This window comes from Uloborus diversus, chromosome 9 (genome assembly GCF_026930045.1).
Source record: "Uloborus diversus isolate 005 chromosome 9, Udiv.v.3.1, whole genome shotgun sequence".
In the NCBI taxonomy this organism is placed as follows: Eukaryota; Metazoa; Arthropoda; class Arachnida; order Araneae; family Uloboridae; genus Uloborus; species Uloborus diversus.
The window spans coordinates 76,987,537-77,006,080 of NC_072739.1; the positions used below are offsets into that span (position 1 = coordinate 76,987,537).

The 18,544-nt window shown below is 36.3% G+C and overlaps 1 protein-coding gene across 1 annotated transcript in view; it reads left to right on the plus strand.

Annotated features, from left to right (window-relative positions):
* The window catches only part of LOC129229658 (trichohyalin-like), a 131,213-nt gene that overhangs the window by 98,098 nt on the left and 14,571 nt on the right, over positions 1 to 18,544 (plus strand). The window contains exons 7-11 of the mRNA XM_054864017.1: positions 5,293 to 5,426; positions 7,724 to 7,891; positions 11,053 to 11,220; positions 15,977 to 16,255; positions 18,187 to 18,453. Coding sequence (XP_054719992.1) covers positions 5,293 to 5,426; positions 7,724 to 7,891; positions 11,053 to 11,220; positions 15,977 to 16,255; positions 18,187 to 18,453 — 1,016 coding nt within the window. The remainder of the gene's footprint in view (positions 1 to 5,292; positions 5,427 to 7,723; positions 7,892 to 11,052; positions 11,221 to 15,976; positions 16,256 to 18,186; positions 18,454 to 18,544) is intronic.

Here is an 18,544-nt window from a genome sequence, read left to right on the forward strand (position 1 = left end):
CTCCAAGAGGTGTTGATTTTTTTTTTTTTTTTTGCGAATAAAAATATTTTTATTAATGACACAATAAGAAAGATAAATCGTAATAGATTGTCGTCTGCGTATTTCTCGTGATTTTAATTGTATGGAAATGATAGGAAATATTATCATAATGATTTAAAATTTTTAACTGTTGCCATCTTATGTTTGTTAACAAATAAAATATTTGTAATTCATTCAAGCAAGGCTTTTAAAATAACTTTCAATTTTCGCTCTTTGCTTTGCTTTTGCAATAATTCAGACATTGGGATAGTCGTCAAGTTTTTGCATGTGTCATTTTGTTTTTGTTGGGAATATTGCTTCCTCGTCAAGCATGGGGAGGGATCAGAAAAAAAAAGAAAAATATAGAAGAAAGTTTCGTGATGGCCACAACATACTAGTTAACAACTGTATTAAGGTTAGTAAGTTTTTCAAAATGTACTTGCAATCAGTGGCGGCGCGAGAGCAAAAGTAGACGTCGGCGACGCAGTTTTGCGAGGCCCTTTTAATCATAAAATATTCTCAGACAAATAATTGAATTCATGGAATTAATTTTTGTACTAACTATTGGCACTTAGGGTTCCTAATTCACTTAATTGCTAGGACGAAAACATTTTTTGATTAGTAGTGCAGTCTAAAAGAAGTTTTTTTGGTGGCGGGGGGAGGAGGCGGCACATTGACGGGGGAAAAATTACCTGATAAAAAGGGGGTTCCGGGGGTTATTCCCCCGGAAAATTTTTGAAATTTATAGTTTAAAAACGCCATTTTAGGCTTTCTTTGCTGACGTTAAGGGAAAAAAGGTACAGGGTGTCTCGGTGGAAATTTCTAGAAAATGAAGCATTCAAAACACAGTTATAGGCCATATTTATTGACCTTAGGGTCAGAGACTGTCCCAGATCGATTCTTAAAAAAAAAAAAAAATATCAAAACCAATCATTTGCAAATTCTCTAAATTGAAGTTTCAAAAACGGAATTTTAGACAAACTTCGAAGATTTTACGGGAAGGAAAGGAGCTCTTCCCTCGAAATTTTTTGAAAATTATGGTACTAAAAATTTTAGCAATATTTTACATTCAGGAGCCATTCCTCTTTAAACTTTTTGTTAATGTAGTTTAAAAAGCCTAATTGCTTATGATATAAAAGAAAGACGGTATGGGGACCCTTGCCCGAATATTTTCTGAAATTCAAGCCTCAAAAATGCGATTGTAAGGCCATTTTTTGTAATATTAGGCTCGGTAATTTTTGAAATTCAAACTAAAAAAACGCAATTTTAAGCGATTTTCGATGTTGTTGAGTATTTGGTGGCTTTAGGCTGGAAATATCGCGAAATTAAGATCTGGAAACAAAATTTCAGTAGTTGCTCCATAATGCGTTCGATGTGTGCGTTTGTATGTGTGTGGAGGGGGGGGGGAGTTCAGAGGAGCAGCATTTTGAATATTTTCTTACTTTTAGATGAACTTAGGAAACAAAAGAAAAAAGAAAGGAACTGAAAAGAAGAGCAAAAAGAAGGGGGTGGGGAGGAGTAGAGTTAACTGATTAATAAGCTGCTGCCATTGAATATTTTTAACTCAGGCCCCGACAGAATTGGACCAAATATTTGCTAAGTCTGGGCTCTGTGCACTCTTCCCCTGCACACACTATTTTGATTACTTTTGCGTCTGTTGTATTTAATAAGAGCTTCAATCAAAAACATGGAAATATCTTAAAACTTCTGAGAATTTTGCGAGGCCCTATCTGCGCGAGGCCGTCGGCAGCTGCCGACGTCGCCGACGCCTAGCGCCGCCACTGCTTGCAATAACAGTAAGATTGTATTTTTGATTATAAGCATAAGATGTACATTTTTAAAATGTACATCAAACAGCATAAGTACACGTTTGTTAGTTTATTGAATTTATAGCAAAGGAGAGAGGAAGAAAAACGTGAACAGGTATTACGAAAATAAATAATAGATGAGAAATGTCTTAAGATACTAGGCATTGAATTTCTCTACAAAAATACCAGCTTTTCACCAAACTTGACTTTTTATGTGTATCTCACGGCACTAAGAACGTAATTAATTAAAACTTTTACTGCCCTTTCTGAAGAACTGTTGAAACTGAAATCTTTCAGTCTTGAAAGATTGAATCATCAATAAATTTTAAAGTTGTGTGGTCGAATTTTTTTATTTCTTAATGTTGCAAGTTTTATGAAAATCAAGTATATTGTCAAAAGTATTTTGCGAAACAAAGTCTTTGTTGGCAATGTATAGCTTTTAAAAAGAACTTTCTCTGCTATATGAAAAATTAATTTCTGAAAAAAAAAAAATTGAAATAAAGTTGCTACTTGTTTTGTAAAGTGTTAAATCGTAAAAAAATCTCCAAATTTGAGTTTTCCTCTGGCATAGACCCAGAAAACGGTTTTGAAATCCAAATGTAATCTACAAAACAGTAATTCATCTTCTTCATGGATACTTGAAAAGAGAGGCAGAAGTTACAGGTGTCTGCAGCGCAGTAAATTTCAAATGTGATGTTTTGTATGTACTTCTTATGTGTTTATTTCAGAATTGAAATGCCACTCAAAATAGAAACTAAATTGTTCTTTCCCCAAAATTACTTCAAAGGAATGATAAAAGAAACGCAAAATCAACTATTAACAGTTTTTACCCTAAACAAATGAGTAAATGTTTTAAGACATAACATAATTAAAAAAACTGGGATTAGTTCTGAATTTAAAGTTACAGATCAATACATATTCAAAATACAGCGCAATACAATATACATAGAAGCTGCAGTTCATCTTTTATACACCACAAAAATAGAAATCAATAAGTTCTATAAATTATATGCGAGTAGCAAAAGTGTCACAATACGTCCAAGTATGTAGCGTTTTATTTGTCAATTGGTTAGTATATTTTTGCATAGAACTGTCATTCAAGATGAAGACAAAATATAGCGTGTCCGAGAAGATCTTTACCATTCTAAACTTTAACAACAAAAATACTAACAGATAAAATGAAACGCAGTTTACGGCGAGAGAATGAAACACCCTGAAACTTTTTGAAGCTATGTTTCTTTTCGCAAATAGGAGCGGGAGTGAATAGAAGATTTAAAAAAAAAAAGTGTTTCACATGCTACCTTCAAAGCGCATGCTTAGAGCGATTTGTTCATATTGACACGTTTCCCAATGGATGTTGTTTCCTTCAATCAAAAGTATTAATTTTAGTCACTGAAATATATAGAATAAGCAAAAAAAGTAACATGGAGCGAGAAAAAGCTTTCACTTTCCCAACGTTTAGTTTTTAATTATTTTTTTTAGCTGTCCGATTTTGAAAATATGTTGTCATCTTTATGACGTCACAAATGATGTACTATGGCGCATCTGTCTACCGCGTTTCAACATTATGATAATCAAGAAGCGAATTAGGTATTGCGCTCTACTCCAACCATCTATCAACCTTTCGTTGCCAACACATGTGAGTAAAGAAACGAATTAAATATTGCATTCTGCGAATGGCAGCAGTGAATAGCATTAAATCATTTGTGATGTCATCGACAGAAGCGTAAACAATAAAACCACACCGATTAATGTAATTTTTTAAAAAATATTAAACTTGGTCAAATTATTTAAAAAATGGTCAGATCCTATGTTTTTAAGCATGCTCTTTCAGAAAAAAGTACTTTTAAAATTTCGGAAACGACCGGACCCCATTTCTCTTGAGCGAAGACTACGTGTTGCGAACGGTTACCGCGCTTCGTTGTTAACTGAACGGTTAGTGTTTCAAAACCCACTCGGGACACTAAAATGCTTTTCATTTGAAAAAAAAAAATGATAATCACGAGACTGGTCAACATGATAAACTTTAACGTTATCAGCTTTTCTTATTCAACAAAAGAATGGCTTCTGTCGGTCAGTTCCACGATTTTTTTTTTTTTTTTTTTTTTTGCTGGAGTTTTAACTACCTGAAGTAGGTTGTACTACATGCTAAAATTTGTAAAAGGAGAGATGGCGCGTGAACTCGAAGTGGAAACGGACCACTTCATTTGGTAATAGTTAGGATCCGCGAGGCCACGAGGAACTTGACTGCTTACGCGTTCTCTTCAATTCTACCTATTACAAAATGAAGTGGTCTGTTTTAGCCTCCACTTCACCCGCCATCTCTCCGTAGTTCAGCTTTAGCCAGCTTAACTAAGAAAAGAAAATTGTGACAATACAGGAGCAAACTGTGTATTGCGGTTAGACAAAAACAAATTACGAATGATTGTGTAAAAAAATTTTCGACCTTAAAAATCCACTCAAATGCGGCACCTGGTGGATTTTTATGGTACAACCGGTGAACATTTTTTTTACAGTTATCGGTGATTTTTTTACAGCTACCCATATTACGCATTCCCGTGCCGTCTCCATTTTCTTTTCTTATCTCAACTATTTAGCAACTAGCACAACCTACTTCAGGTAATTAATACCAAAAGACGAAAAGATTCTTTTACAGCAAACAATACATTTCAAACCACCTGTGAGTTGAAAAAAAATGTAAGAAAATTGAACAAATTGGATAATTATTATGAATAAAAGAGTTTTAATAAATAAATTCAATTAATACCGACAACAACACACACAAAGCGACAATATGTGTGTGTATATATATATATATATATATATATATATATATATATATATATATATATATATATATATATATATATATATATATATATATATATATATAACTAGCGGTACCCGCACGGCTTTGCCCGTAGTAGAAAATTAAAAGGTCATTTAGTTCGCCTGTATATTTACAAATAATGGAGGATGAATGTCTCGCCAATTTGCTATGTTCATTTGCTCGCCCACGTTATGATAATTTGCTCGTCTACGTTATGATAATTTGCTCGTCCATGTTGTGATAATTTGCTGGCTAAAATGTTCTTAAAGTTGGAATGGAAAAAGAACAAAATCGAATTTTTGAAAAATCACTTCGAGGTGGATACCCCCATGCTACAAACTAATTTTGTGACGAATTTCATGAAAATCGGCTGAACGGTCTAGGCGCTATGCGCGTCACAGACATCCGGACATTCAGCTTTATTATTAGTAAAGATACCTGTAACCAATCTTCCACTGCTTTCAATTTTTGTCAAATCTACAACACCAAATATATGGCTTCTCCTTCCGACATTTAAAGATTCTAAGGTCAATTTATATTCATAGCCTTTATGGTCTTTGCAAGATGTTTCTGAGGAAAAACTTTTTCTCCAACTATAAAGAATTTATTTCTTTTTTTTCTCCTTCTCTTTCGCAGGGAGTAAAATGATAGAAGAGGAGCGCAAAGAAATAGAACGTCTGAAATCGAAACTCATTGAGAGCGAGACAAGGGCGAAACATCTTGAAAACATTCTGGAAGCAAAAGATAAAGATCTTGGAAGGCTGAGAGAAGTAAAGATGTGTTTCATTTTAACTTGGAAGTTTTAAAATGTTTTTAGAATTGTTTGATTTTACAGATGTACAAGGTGAGCGCAAATGATGCACTCGATTTCAAAAAAATCATGTTTTCAAAAAAAAAAAAAAAAACTGCGCATGTTGCAATAGGTGATATATGAATGTAAAGAGAAATATACCAAGATTTTTTCAGTTAAAAATGTTCCATGTATGAGCTTTTGGTTACGCGACTAACATCTACACTAAGAAATTTCTGAAGCGTCACAGATTATTTCCAGGAATGTTTCCGGAACTTAACGGGTTTATACCACTTTTTTATGAAAAAGAAGTATATTTGTGATCACTATTGTGAAAAACATAATTGGCTACCAGTATGAAAGTATATTCAGCTTCTTTATAAGGTGTTTCGTCTTCGGCTCAGTTGCGGCCTCTTCCTATTGACTGAGAACCAGATAAGAGCAAAGTGCTTTTTCTGTATATTGTAGCTTTGAAATATGTATGCTTGCACTTCCGCTTCAGCTTTAGTCCATATATGCTTCAGGAACTTTTCAGGAACACCAAGAAGATGACAAGCTATATTGCTAGAAACATATCTAAGTTTTCTTCGGAGGTTCCTGATGTATTCCGAAAATCGACTATCTTTTACTGGGAAGATCTCTGAATTCTTCAGAAAAATTCTATGTTAATTTCAGGAAGGTTGCCTTTTTAGCGGGAAACTTTTTTGTTTATTACCAGATACTATATTACTGGCTGAAATTAGGCATACTAGCTGCCCGTTCTTTTCCAGAACCGTTTCGGAATTCGTTTTTACAATGCTGTCTGCAATCCAGTTCGTTCCACACGCCATGTGATTCCGTTTGACGGGGTAACGTCAAAGAGACGGTTTATCAGTCCCCGTTGCCGAAAACAATACAAAAACTTCAAGAACGCATTTGTGAAGCATTAGGAACTATTGACAGTTAACAGTACTATAAGGTGTGTGGGACGAACTGGTTTGCAGATTAAATGTAACATGTAACACAAAAGGGTCTACTATTGAGGATTTAATTTTGAATATTTTGCACAATTTGCTCCCATATTACTAACAAATGGTACCTGTACAGCTTTGCTCGTAGTAGAAAATTAAAAGGTCATTTGGTTCGCCTGTATATTCACAAATAATGGATAATGAATTTCTCACCAATATGGCTATGTTAATTTGCTCGTCCATGTTGTGGTAATTTGCTCGCCCATGTTATGGTTATTAGCTCGTCCACGTTATCATAATTTACTCGTCCATGTTATGATAGTTTGCTCGGTAAAATGTTCTTAAAATTGGAATAGGAAAAGAACAAAATCCAATTTTCGAAAAATCGCTTCGAGGTACTCCCCCCTATGCTAATAACTAATTTTATGCTAAATTTCATGAAAATCGACCTAACGGTCTAATCGCTATGCGTGTAACAGACATCCAGAGATCCAAACTTTCAGCTTTATTATTAGTAAAGATTTGTGCAATTAAACTTGTGTGTGTGTGTGTGTGTGTGTGTGTGTGTGATTGAATAAGAATATTGGGATCGTTATCTTTGAATTCTCATGTATCACTAAATGAAATACGTTCAGTAGTTCCGGAAATATGATTTTTCGAAATCGGGTCCATCATTTGTGCTCATCCTACATTTCTTGGGTGGACATACATTTCTTTTAACAGAGTAGAAGAATCAGATACTGGAAAAGTAAGAATTTGTTTGTTAAATGGATATTAAGGATTTAAGACTAGGCAAATGCCAGGAATTTCGAAAATTTTCCGAAATGAAAAGCATTAGTGAGGAGTTTGTATGACAAAACTGAAATGTTCTTCAAATATTTTTTTCTCAGTAACTTACATATGGGTTTCAAAGAAGGTAGCAATAGCTCTGCGACGAATGTACTGATTCTCTGTATGAATAAAAGCAACGATGAAGATAACGAAGATGATCAGAACTTTCAAACGCTATTTTGACCGTTTGTAAATTTTCAAATAATTAGTTTATTTTTGTGTATTTTCATTTTCTCAGATTATTCTTAATTAGTTGATTGAAGCTTGTAGTTTATGGATAGTTTACTTTGTTTTGCATACAGACGTTGAGCACAGATAGATTAACATAAGACTTAACCAGTTTGCTGATTGGTTTACCAGTAACTTGCTAACCTGTTAGTTGAATTTTGTATTTCTTCTTTGATTCATCGATAGCTGATAGCAGTTTTAATCAAACTCGTGGCTTATTGAGTTCACTTCAACTGTGTTCTAAATAATACATAAAACTATGTTTCAGGTGGACGAGCTTCGCATAGAATTGAACAAAAGGGACCAGGAAATGTTAGCCATGAATGCTAAAATGAAAACGCTGGAGGAACAGCACCAAGACTACCAGCGCCATATTGCTGTTTTGAAGGAATCCCTGTGTGCGAAAGAAGAACACTACAGCATGCTACAAGCTGATGTAAGCTTAAAAATTAATCTAAATTAAATCTTTATTAGATCTACACGTCAAACACGTGCTTTGACATGCTTTAATTCTTAAAATGATGAAGTAGAATACGTAACGAATTAATAGATTGAAAAGTCGTGCATTATTTTCAAATATAATTTGGACTTGAAAGTTTTTAAAACTACGACTTGATTTGAACTTTATTAAATACTATGTAGAGATGTACTGAATATTTTTCAATATATATCAACTGCACTTTATTGCAAGACGTCTTTTGCAAAGGGATCATGCAAGGATCTTTGCTACTTGCTCTTCAGGACATACAGGAAACTGAAACAGCAAAAAAAAAAAAACTTATTGATTAGTGTGAGGTTCAAATCTGCAGCCCAATGTGTGATTGCTATGTTTTACTCACTTGCCCGTCCTCCGGCCACTTAGAACAACCTCTCATCCATTCATCGATTAAGTTAGCCTTGAATCAGTAGCAGATACCATAAGTGAAAGTACAGCAGCAATTTTAAGTATTTGGGTCGTCTTAGCTAGCTGTAAATTATCTGACTCATTTTGTCTATTCGTCGTCTACCTCCCCTTCCCCCGCCAAAAAAAATTAATTTTAATTTTGACATCTTGAATTCAAATTATGTTTTTCGCAATCACGGGTGTGTGTATGTAGGCGTGTGTGTTTGTGTGTGGGCGGTATGTGTGTGTGTATGGGGGGGATGTGTATCTGTGTGTAGGCATATGTGTTTGTGTCTGTGTGCAGGCATGAATGTGTGGGTAATTGTGTGTATGTGTGTGTATGTTTTTGCGTGTGTATGTGTAGGTGTCTGTATGTATGCGTGTGCGTATGTGTGTGTAGGTGTACGTGTGTGTATGTGTATATGTGTGTAGGTGTATGTGTGTGTATGTGTGCGTGTGTGTGTGTAGTTGCGTGTGTGTGCGTGTAGTTGTGTATGTATGCGCGTGTGTGTAGGACATGGATGCAACCTGGAGACGGCTTTCGCTACAGGAGCAGCATCGTGAGGAGCCGGTCGGCGGTGATGGTGCGGAGGGTGGCGGTGGGAAAATAAAATGATAGGACGCAAAAAACAGTCAAATGAAAGCAATAAGCAATCGTGATTGTTCAAAAAAAAAAAAATGAATTTTGATCTCTTGAATTCAAATTATGTTTTTCGCAATCACGAGTGTGTGTGTGTATGAAGGCGTGTGTGTTTATGTGTGTGGGGGGGGTTATGTGTGTTTGTGTGTAGGGGTATGTGTATGTGTGTGTAGGCATGTGTGTTTATGTCTGTGTGCAGGCACGAGTGTGTGGGTAGTTCTGTGTAGGTGTGTGTGTATGTGTAGGTGTCTGTATGCATGCGTGTGTGTGTGTACTTGTTTGAGTGTGTGTGTTTATGTGTGTATATGTGTTTGTGTGTGTGTGTATAGGCGTATGTATGTGTGTATGTGTTTGTGTGTCTGTGTAGATGCTTTGTATGTATGCGTGTAAGTGTAGGATATGGACGCAACGTGGAGACGGTTTTCGCCATAGGAGCTGCATCGTAAGGAGCCGGTCTACGGTGATGCTGCGGAGGGTGCTGGCGGGAAAATAAAATGATAGGACGTCAAAACAGTCAAATGAAAGCAATAAGCAGTCGTAATTGCTCAACAAATAAAAGCAATAAGCAATCGTGATTGTTCAAAAAAAAATTTTTTTTTGAATTTTGACATCTTGAATTTAAATTATGTTTTTCGCAATCAAGAGTGTGTGTATGTAAGCGTGTGTGTTTGTGTGTGGGGGTAAGTGTGTTTGTGTGTAGGGGTATGTGTATCTGTGTGTAGGGATATGTGTTTGTGTCTGTGTGCAGGCATGAATGTGTGGGTAGTTGTGTGTATGTGTGTATGTTTTTGCGTGTGTGTGTATGTGTAGGTGTCTGTATGTATGCGTGTGTGTATGTGTCTGTGTATGTGTGTGTATGTGTTTGTGTCTGTGTGTATGTGTGCATGTGTAATTGTGTACGTATGCGCGTGTGTGTAGCATATGGATGCAACCTGGAGACGGCTTTCGCTATAGGAGAAGCATCGTGAGGAGCCGGTCGACGGTGATGGTGCGGAGGGTGGCGGTGGGAAAATAAAATGATAGGACGCTAAAAACAGTCAAATGAAAGCAATAAGCAATCGTCATTGCTCAAAAAAAAAAAAAAAAAAAACCATTTGCTTAGTAACTTAGTTATTAGGTAAAAATAGGCTGCAAGTTTTAAATTAGCTATAGCAGACAATATTTACTAGCTTAAACTCAATAGGCTTAAATATTTCAAAAAAAAAATAATAATAATAATAATAATTTGAATTTTGACATCTTGAATTCAAATTATGTTTTTCGCAATCACGAGTGTGTGTATGTAGGCGTGTGTGTTTGTGTGTGGGAGGGTATGTGTGTTTGTGTGTAGGGGCATGTGCATGTGTGTGTATGCATATGTGTTTTTGTCTGTGTGCAGGCATAAATGCGTGGGTAGTTGTGTGTATGAATGTGTGTGGGGGTAGGGGGTATGTGTGTGTAGGCATATTGTTTGTGTCTGTGTGCAGGCTTGAATGTGTGGGTAGTTGTGTGTGTGTGTGTATGTGTAGGTGTCCATATGTATGTGTGTATATGTGTTTATGCATATGTTTGTGTGTGTGTGTGCGTGTGTTTGTGTAGCTGTGTATGTATGCACGTGTGTTATACTATATGGATGCAACCTGGAGACGGCTCTCGCTACAGGAGCAGCATCGTGAGAAGCCGATCGACGGTGGTGCTGCAGAGGGTGCTGGTGGGAAAATAAAATGATAGGACGCTAAAACAGTCAAATGAAAGCAATAAGCAATCGTGATTGCGCAAAAAAAGCATAGACATTGAAGAGCATTCAAATACGCTTGCCTGTGCAAATATGAAATTGATCATGGCACAATGAACACATGCTTGCATTAATACAGCAAACAACAAAAAAAATTTCATTCGAAGAAATGTATAAAAAATTTGATACAATTGGTTTATTCATTTATCGTTAATATCAAAAGAAGCTTAAAACTACAATAACTTAAAAAATTGAGCGTCCAGCATGGCTGCCAAAGTGATATTGATGCTTTCAACTCACACTGGTAAAATATTCTTCTTTTCAATTTGTCTTACTAGTTTTATTTTGATTTTGTTTCAGGTGGAGGAACTTCGGCAAAGATTAGAAGAAAAAAATAAACTAATCGAGAAGAAAACGCAGCAAACGGTGGGCGCAACGCAAGAAAGGAATAGACTTTCTCAAGAAATGCAGGAACTCAGGGACCACATGGACATTAAAGACAGAAAGATTAATGTGCTTCAAAGAAAGGTAAGAAATTGCTCGATGTATTTTTATTTGTTTCAGAAATGTTTAACAGGACATCTTGAAACCAAAGTGGTTGTCTCATAAACAAAATGATAAAGGTTTATGTACTGAATGCTTTCATTTTGAATAGAACACCATAACCTTTCCTAACAGAAACTTCCATAAGACAGTAGAATCCCAAAGCTCGATCTGATAAGGACCGAACAGTTGCAGAGTTGATGAAATCTCGGGTTATCGGGAATACGCGTGCAACAGGTTTTTCAAGAGGGCTTTTGTTTTTTTGAACAGTCATAATGTGGCTAGATTCGAACAGATTATTTTCGAGTGCCGAGTTCTTGAGACTACTGAACGGAAAAGTAAAGGTTTACGAATGAAAACATAAAGAAAGTCAAATTTGTAGTACGATTGCTGACAAGTTCTCTGTGCTATGGGTATTCTCTCAGTCAGTGTATTAAGGAAGGTTGTAGTACACGAGGTCGCATTCGAGCAATCCAACCACTTAACTCGGGCTCCAGAAGTGTTCTAATCAAGTCACCGGGTAAACTCTTACACAGTTGATTGAATTCAATTCAAACAAATTCTATCTATCAATAGTCAGAACTTACTTTTGCCCAACCCAGAAGAAAATTTCTCGCTAAACAACTGGTAGATAGAATTCGGTTGAATAGAACACAATCGATATGAATATGCCCCTATACCTGAAGTCATGCTAATAGCCTTACCGGTTGATGAATCAGTCGTTCTTAGAGTAATTGAATCTGGAAACCGGTAGGTAAGACAACATAACAATTTTGGCCAATCTAATGTCAGCAGCTTAAATTGAAGCTCTAATAGCGTGTTTCCACGCATTCGTCTGTTCAAGTGACCACGATTCATGCCGAAGCAACTGATTAAGCTACCGAAATCGCCACATCCATCTGCAATGACTGTCAGCCATTTCTCTCTGAAACTAGGTCAATTTGACGATTTATCTTAAAATTTCGGAAGAATTTAAATTTCTCGCCCAGTCTTTAAATTTTTGCTCTTTTTGTAAAATGTCGGCAGACTTTGAGACCTTATATCTCGATAATGGGGACACGTGGGCAAGTAATTTATGCATCCAGAAACATGTACTATTATGCTCTTTCGATTGCTACTTATTTGTTTATTATTATTATTATTATTATTTATTCACTCTTACACTATTCTAGTAAAGAGAAAAACGCTTTATTACACGCGATGCTTTAAAAAACGTATAACGAAAAGAAATATCAAAGATAATATTTAATGATTGACCGAAGCATAAAAAATAAAATAACGAAAAATTCATGATCCAGAGGAACGATGTCAACCGCCAACTAAAAAAAAAAAATGAAGAAATAAATAAAACTGCTCCTGCAGGAAAACTCGGGGGCATCAACGACAGGAAAATCAATGTCCGACTGGAGATGGTTCGATTGCTTTTGCTCCCCCCCCCCTCCACTTCCTTGCGCAGATATTTGCTCCATTATGCCTTCCTGGTCATATTTCGGGGTGCGTGAGACTTTGTTCTGTCTCCTTTTCCTGTCAAATCTTTCTTTATTTTCCGTTTTAAGCGAAAGCTTAAGGTCTTGTGATATCTTTGATGTGAAGATCGGTCTTCAAATTAGCAACTGAAAACGAGAGCCTTTTGCAATTTTTATCTATATCCTTAAATCAAAATATCTGTGCATGTGGGTTTTTTTTCTTTTTTCTTTTCTTTTCTTTTTTTTTTTTTTGAGATAGAGAGCTGGTCAAATTTGCATCCATTAAAGAAAAGATGCAAAATTTTATCATCTACTATGATGGAAAACTGACTTTCTTTTCAAATTATTATTGTGCCATTATTTTTCTTTCAATGTCGACTAATGATGTTTTACGAAAAAAAAAACATTAATTCTCTAATATGCTCAAATATTATATCAGTTTAAAAAAGGCTAAGAAAATCCGAACTAGCCAGTGGAAAGATATGTCGAAAATAGAAATCACGCAATACGATAAACAAATTTGATTTGAGGCATTATAGATCGAATGACATGCTCTAATGCAATAAAACTATCTTACTTGTACAACTTAAAATTTTTAACTTGAATACGACCAACTAGCTTCCCATATACGTTGTGAAACGCATATATGTTTTATAATAATCTTTACTAATAATAAAGCTGAAAGTCTCTCTGTCCGGAGGATGTCTGTAGGATGTTTGTGACGCGCATAGAGGCTAAACCGTTGGGCCGATTTTCATGAAATTTGGCACAAAGTTAGTATGTAGCATGGGGGTGTGCACCTCGAAGCGATTTTTCGAAAATTCGATGTGGTTCTTTTTCTATTCAAATTTTAAGAAAAAAAATATCATAAGATAGAAGAGTAAATTACGAAATTATCATAACGTGGAACCGTAACATGGGCACAAGCCAATTGGCGAGATACGAAATTATCAAAACGTGGAACCGTAAGATGGGTACAAGCCAACTGACGAGAAAATTCAAAATACATTATTTGTAAATATACAGACGAACCAAAAGACCTTTTGATTTTTCTATTACGGGCAAAGCCGTGCGGGTATCACTAGTAGTAAGATAAACGTGTGTTTTTTTTTTGAGCAATCACATTGCTTATTGTTCTCACTTGATGGTTTTGATGTTCCTATGATTTGGTTCCCCCCCCCCCCCCCCGCATCAATCCGCAGCACTACCGTCCCGGTATTTCCCGATGCTGATCCTCTAGCGAAAACCGTCTCCAGGTTGCGTCCATGTCCCACACGCATGCATACACACACCTACACATACACACATACACACACACGTATATATACATACACACACGCACTCAAGCCTGCACACAGACACACACGCCTTCACACACACACACACACACACACACACACACACTTGTGATTACGAAAAACATAATTTGAATTTAAGAAGTCAAAACTCAAATTAGTTTTTTTTTTCTTTTTCTCTCTTTCCCGCTTTCTTTTTTTAAACATATTCCTTCTGGCACGACGAGAGCAATTTCAACAGTTGAAGTGGCTTCATCAAATGGAGCTGTCGGATTGTATTTTAAATCTAACCAGTAAAAAAGTTCGAAGTTAAGTCCAATTTTCAATTTTTTGTTATTGTACGTTCTAATCAGTTTACTCCTTCGGGGTGCAGTTTAAAAAATAATTTTGCGATTGAACGAGGATGTCCGTGATGTTTGAGCTTTGAATGGCTTCTACTTTACCAGATTTCTAGCTGTCATAAAATGGGCAACTGCTTGGCACGAAGAATGTTTGATTCACATTTGTTGTAGGAGAGGGGGTAAGATGAAGTGTGACACTTTAGGACAAACGGAAGGTGGGTGAGGTCGAATTCACTGAAAAATGTGTGGCATCATTTATGGACAGTCCCTAATGTAAAATAAATATGAGGAAAAAATTGTAAATAAACGTAATTTCAAAAATGCAAACAAATTTCTATTTTCGGTTGTTAAAAATATTGATCGTGTAAATATTCGCCTAATGAGACAAAAGCATAATGCTGAATTTGTACTGAGAAATTCTTTTTTTTTTCTTTATTTTACCTGGAGCAATATATGAATGCTGTCAAAGGATTAAGAAGTATTTTTATTTAGTAGTTAATATTTTTACTAAAGCTCAATTAGAGTAATCAGTCGATTCTTGTGTTTAATTTATTTTTATTATATATTTATATTTACTATAATAATAGTAGGCAATCCATCAGTTAACTTTTCACTGTAGATAAATTTTCGTGAAGTTTTTAAGTGTTTGAAAGTTAGGTACCTATCATCAAACAGCATGGATAACACTGTATTCTGATATTCGGAAGAACTTTTTCATTAAACTTGTGGCTGGACTGTGGTGACATTATAATAACTATTTCCTTCCGAATCGTTGCAGATCAAGAACCTGGAAGATATCCTGAAGGAAACGGCAACTAGTTGAACATGGCCCGGTTGTCCTCCTTCAGAAGATCTTCTTTAACTGTACATACTTGCATACCTAAGGCGTATATATGCTTCAACGAGATTGTCAAAAACAGTGGCTGGAGCATGGTAACATTATAGTAAATATTCTTCTGAATTGTTGCAGATCGAAAACCTCGAAGTCCTTCTGAAGGAGAAGGACAACTAGGTGAACATAGCCGGGTTGTGCTTCTCCTTTAAAAGATCTATCTAAATTTTGCATACTTGGGATACTTAGGAATTTTCATACCTTAACTGGATATGCTCTATAGATATTTGCGATAAACAACGTCTGAAGCTTGGTAATATTTTATTTGCTTTGGATCGTTGCAGATCAAAAATCTGGACGATCTCCTGAAGGAGAAGGACAACGTAGTGGACAAGGACAGGCCATTCTTTTCCTTCAGAAATTAGTCCTTATCTTTGGACCTAAGGATATTTGCTTTTTCTCGAGATAATTAAAATCTGCATACCTAATGCAGACATGTCCTATAAAGATTCGTGATAAACCACGGATGGAGCTTGGTAACGATGTAATCAATTTTTTCTTCTGAATCGCTGCCGATAGAAATCCTGGAAGATCTTCTGAAGGAGTAGGACAATCAGGTGGACATGACCCGGTTGTCCTTCTTCTTCAGATGATCTTTATTTATATTGCATACTTAGGATGCCTACTTTCATGGAAGGCTTAAGAACTTGCATACCTAAGGCAGATAGGCTGTAAAAAATTTGCGATAGACTCGGATGGAGCGTGGCTTCAATAGTATAATAAATACTTGCTTCCGAATCGTTGCAGATCGAAAACCTGGAAGATCTCCTGAAGGAGAAGGACAACCAGGTGGACATGGCACGGGCCAGGTTGACGGCCATGCAGGCTCACCACTCCTCTTCGGAGGGAGCGCTCTCCAGCTTGGAGGAGGCCATCACGGACAAAGACAAGCAGATACAGCAGCTGAGGGAGCAGCGGGATCGGGCGGAGCAGGAACGGAATGAGGAGAGGGAGCTGCACGAGCGGGAGATTGCAGAGTTCAAGATGAAAATGCACGCCTTGGAAAGCGAGATGGAGAAGCTGCAGGTGAGATCAGTTTCCATTCCCAGTATTTGCGATGACATGTTATCACTCTGTTGTTTAGGAGCATTAAAATGGAGTGCACATTTTGTTTGTCAAGATTGATATTTAACCTCAAGCCAAACATATTTCATTAGTACAGGATCTTTCAGTTAAACGTTTTAGAACTTCTGGTGGGAGATGACAATTCAGAACCACATAGCATTGAAGGGCAAGAAAAAGCTTTTTTATGGGGCAGAGTGCTGCAAGAGTTCGAAAGCACAAAAGTTTTCTTTTTTGAATACCGATCACATAGGAAAAGTTCGATCTAATATACACTCGCAGTCTTTCTGTTAAATACTACAAACGAAGCAGAGAGAAACAAAGGAATGTGAGTGAACATTTTCAAGTTTTGAGTAAATCGAGTTTAAAGATAAGGTCCTAGGAAGGCTTTCATTGATCTTTTTTTTTTCTGAATCATGCTGCACAGCAGCATCTACCAGTGCCACTAGTACTATCGCATGCCACAAGGCGGAGGAGATGTTACCTACCATTTATACTGGTTGTCTCCAAATTTTTTATTTTGCCATTTACATCCCTTTGCTTCTCACTCCTGGAATAGAATAAGACAATCTCGTTTAGCTAATACAATAAAAACAAGCGTGCTTCTTTGATGACTGCTGCTTGGCATCATGAGCTTCAGACGTTTTCTAAATTGAAAAAATAGTCGATACTTTATCGGTAGGAACATGCGCATGCAGCAATTTTGCTGTTTTTGTGCTTTAAAAACATTGATTTTATCGCTTAAAATAAACAGTTTCAAAGAATTTAGTAACCAAAGGAAAAATATTTAAACTTTCAAAAACTAGCTCATACGCCCTCTACAGCTTGAAGGAGCGATTTCTGATCTTGTATTTCTATGTAGATACGAATCGTCCTCGTGTCCCTTTATTCTCTTTGAATTTGTGAAAAGTTTTATTGAAACACTCCCTGCTTTTTACGCGGTGATTCTAAGAAAAAATGATGCTTTAAAATCTTAAAATATTGCTATGGGTAATAGATTGATATTGACTTGTAATACGGGATCATCCTGCTCTGTAAGCTATCTGTTTAAGCTTTGCTTTTGCTGGAAGATTCAACTTGATTTATTTATTTTGTTCCACCTAGAAGAATTTTGGAATCTGCTTGATTTGGATATGGCTAGAATTATTGCATTTCTGTGATGGTGACACAACGTTGAGCATTTCCTACACTTTATTTAGCTGTAAGCTTAAATCGTACATTTTCCTTAAAAACCACCTGTAGCAATCTCTTTTTTAGGTTAATGCTTTTGTCAAGTGCTAGGCATTATTCAAAACCAATAAATTTGATTTTGGACTCTATAAAAATAGTGCAAAACTGAAAAATATTGCATAGGCGTATGCGGAGTTACATTGAACAGTTTTTCAAAAACGACAAAATGCTCAGAGACCGATTAGGGAAGGAGGAAAAATTAAAAATCTTAATTTTCTTTCTCTTTTTTAACTAATGATCTACAACTTTAACTGTTTTTAGCCATTTGATGCCCCTTAAAATTCAGAGTTCTAGGCCACGACCTAGTTGATCTATTCAGTAGTCAGGTCCTGAAGACGCTGAATTGCTTTGGAAGCTCTAAATTTTTGCTTCATTGAAAGCGGAGTTTCTTGTTATCCAAAGCATGAGTATTTATGCAATGTGCATGTTATTGTGTGCTTTAGTTATATTTCATAAACAATAATTTTTCTGCACAGTCATCTTACTTGCGATCAAAATACTCGAGTTTATCCAAATTTTCTGTTCAACTTCTTTGGTTTAACTTTGTTGCCGTGTGTTTTGTAATCATTTCGAATTTGTTTCAATCAACTTTTAAATTTCCGATTTGTATGCATAGTCTTTTGTTATCTGAGTGCTCTATAATAATTTCTTCTTTGTCTCACCAGGTGCGGCTAGAGAAGGCGGCGGCTGAAAAGGACAGGGTGGAGGCCAAGCTTGAGAACTCGCAATCGGAACTGGGGCAGGCGAGAGCGGAATTGGAGAAGATCATGAGAGAACAAAACACTTACCAGAGCGAGTGGGATCGCCAAAGGAACGAGACTTCGTGGCACACCATGGAGAACGACAGACTGAGGGAACAGCTGGAAAGGTTGAAGCTTGAGCTTGAAAAACAGCAGAGTACCATTGGAAAGTCGCATCTGTACCAGTCGGAGGTAAATCCCGACTTCGTATTATTTTCTAATTGGAATATTGGAAATCGACTCAAATGAATGTTGGAGAATTATATTATAGATTTATATCAGT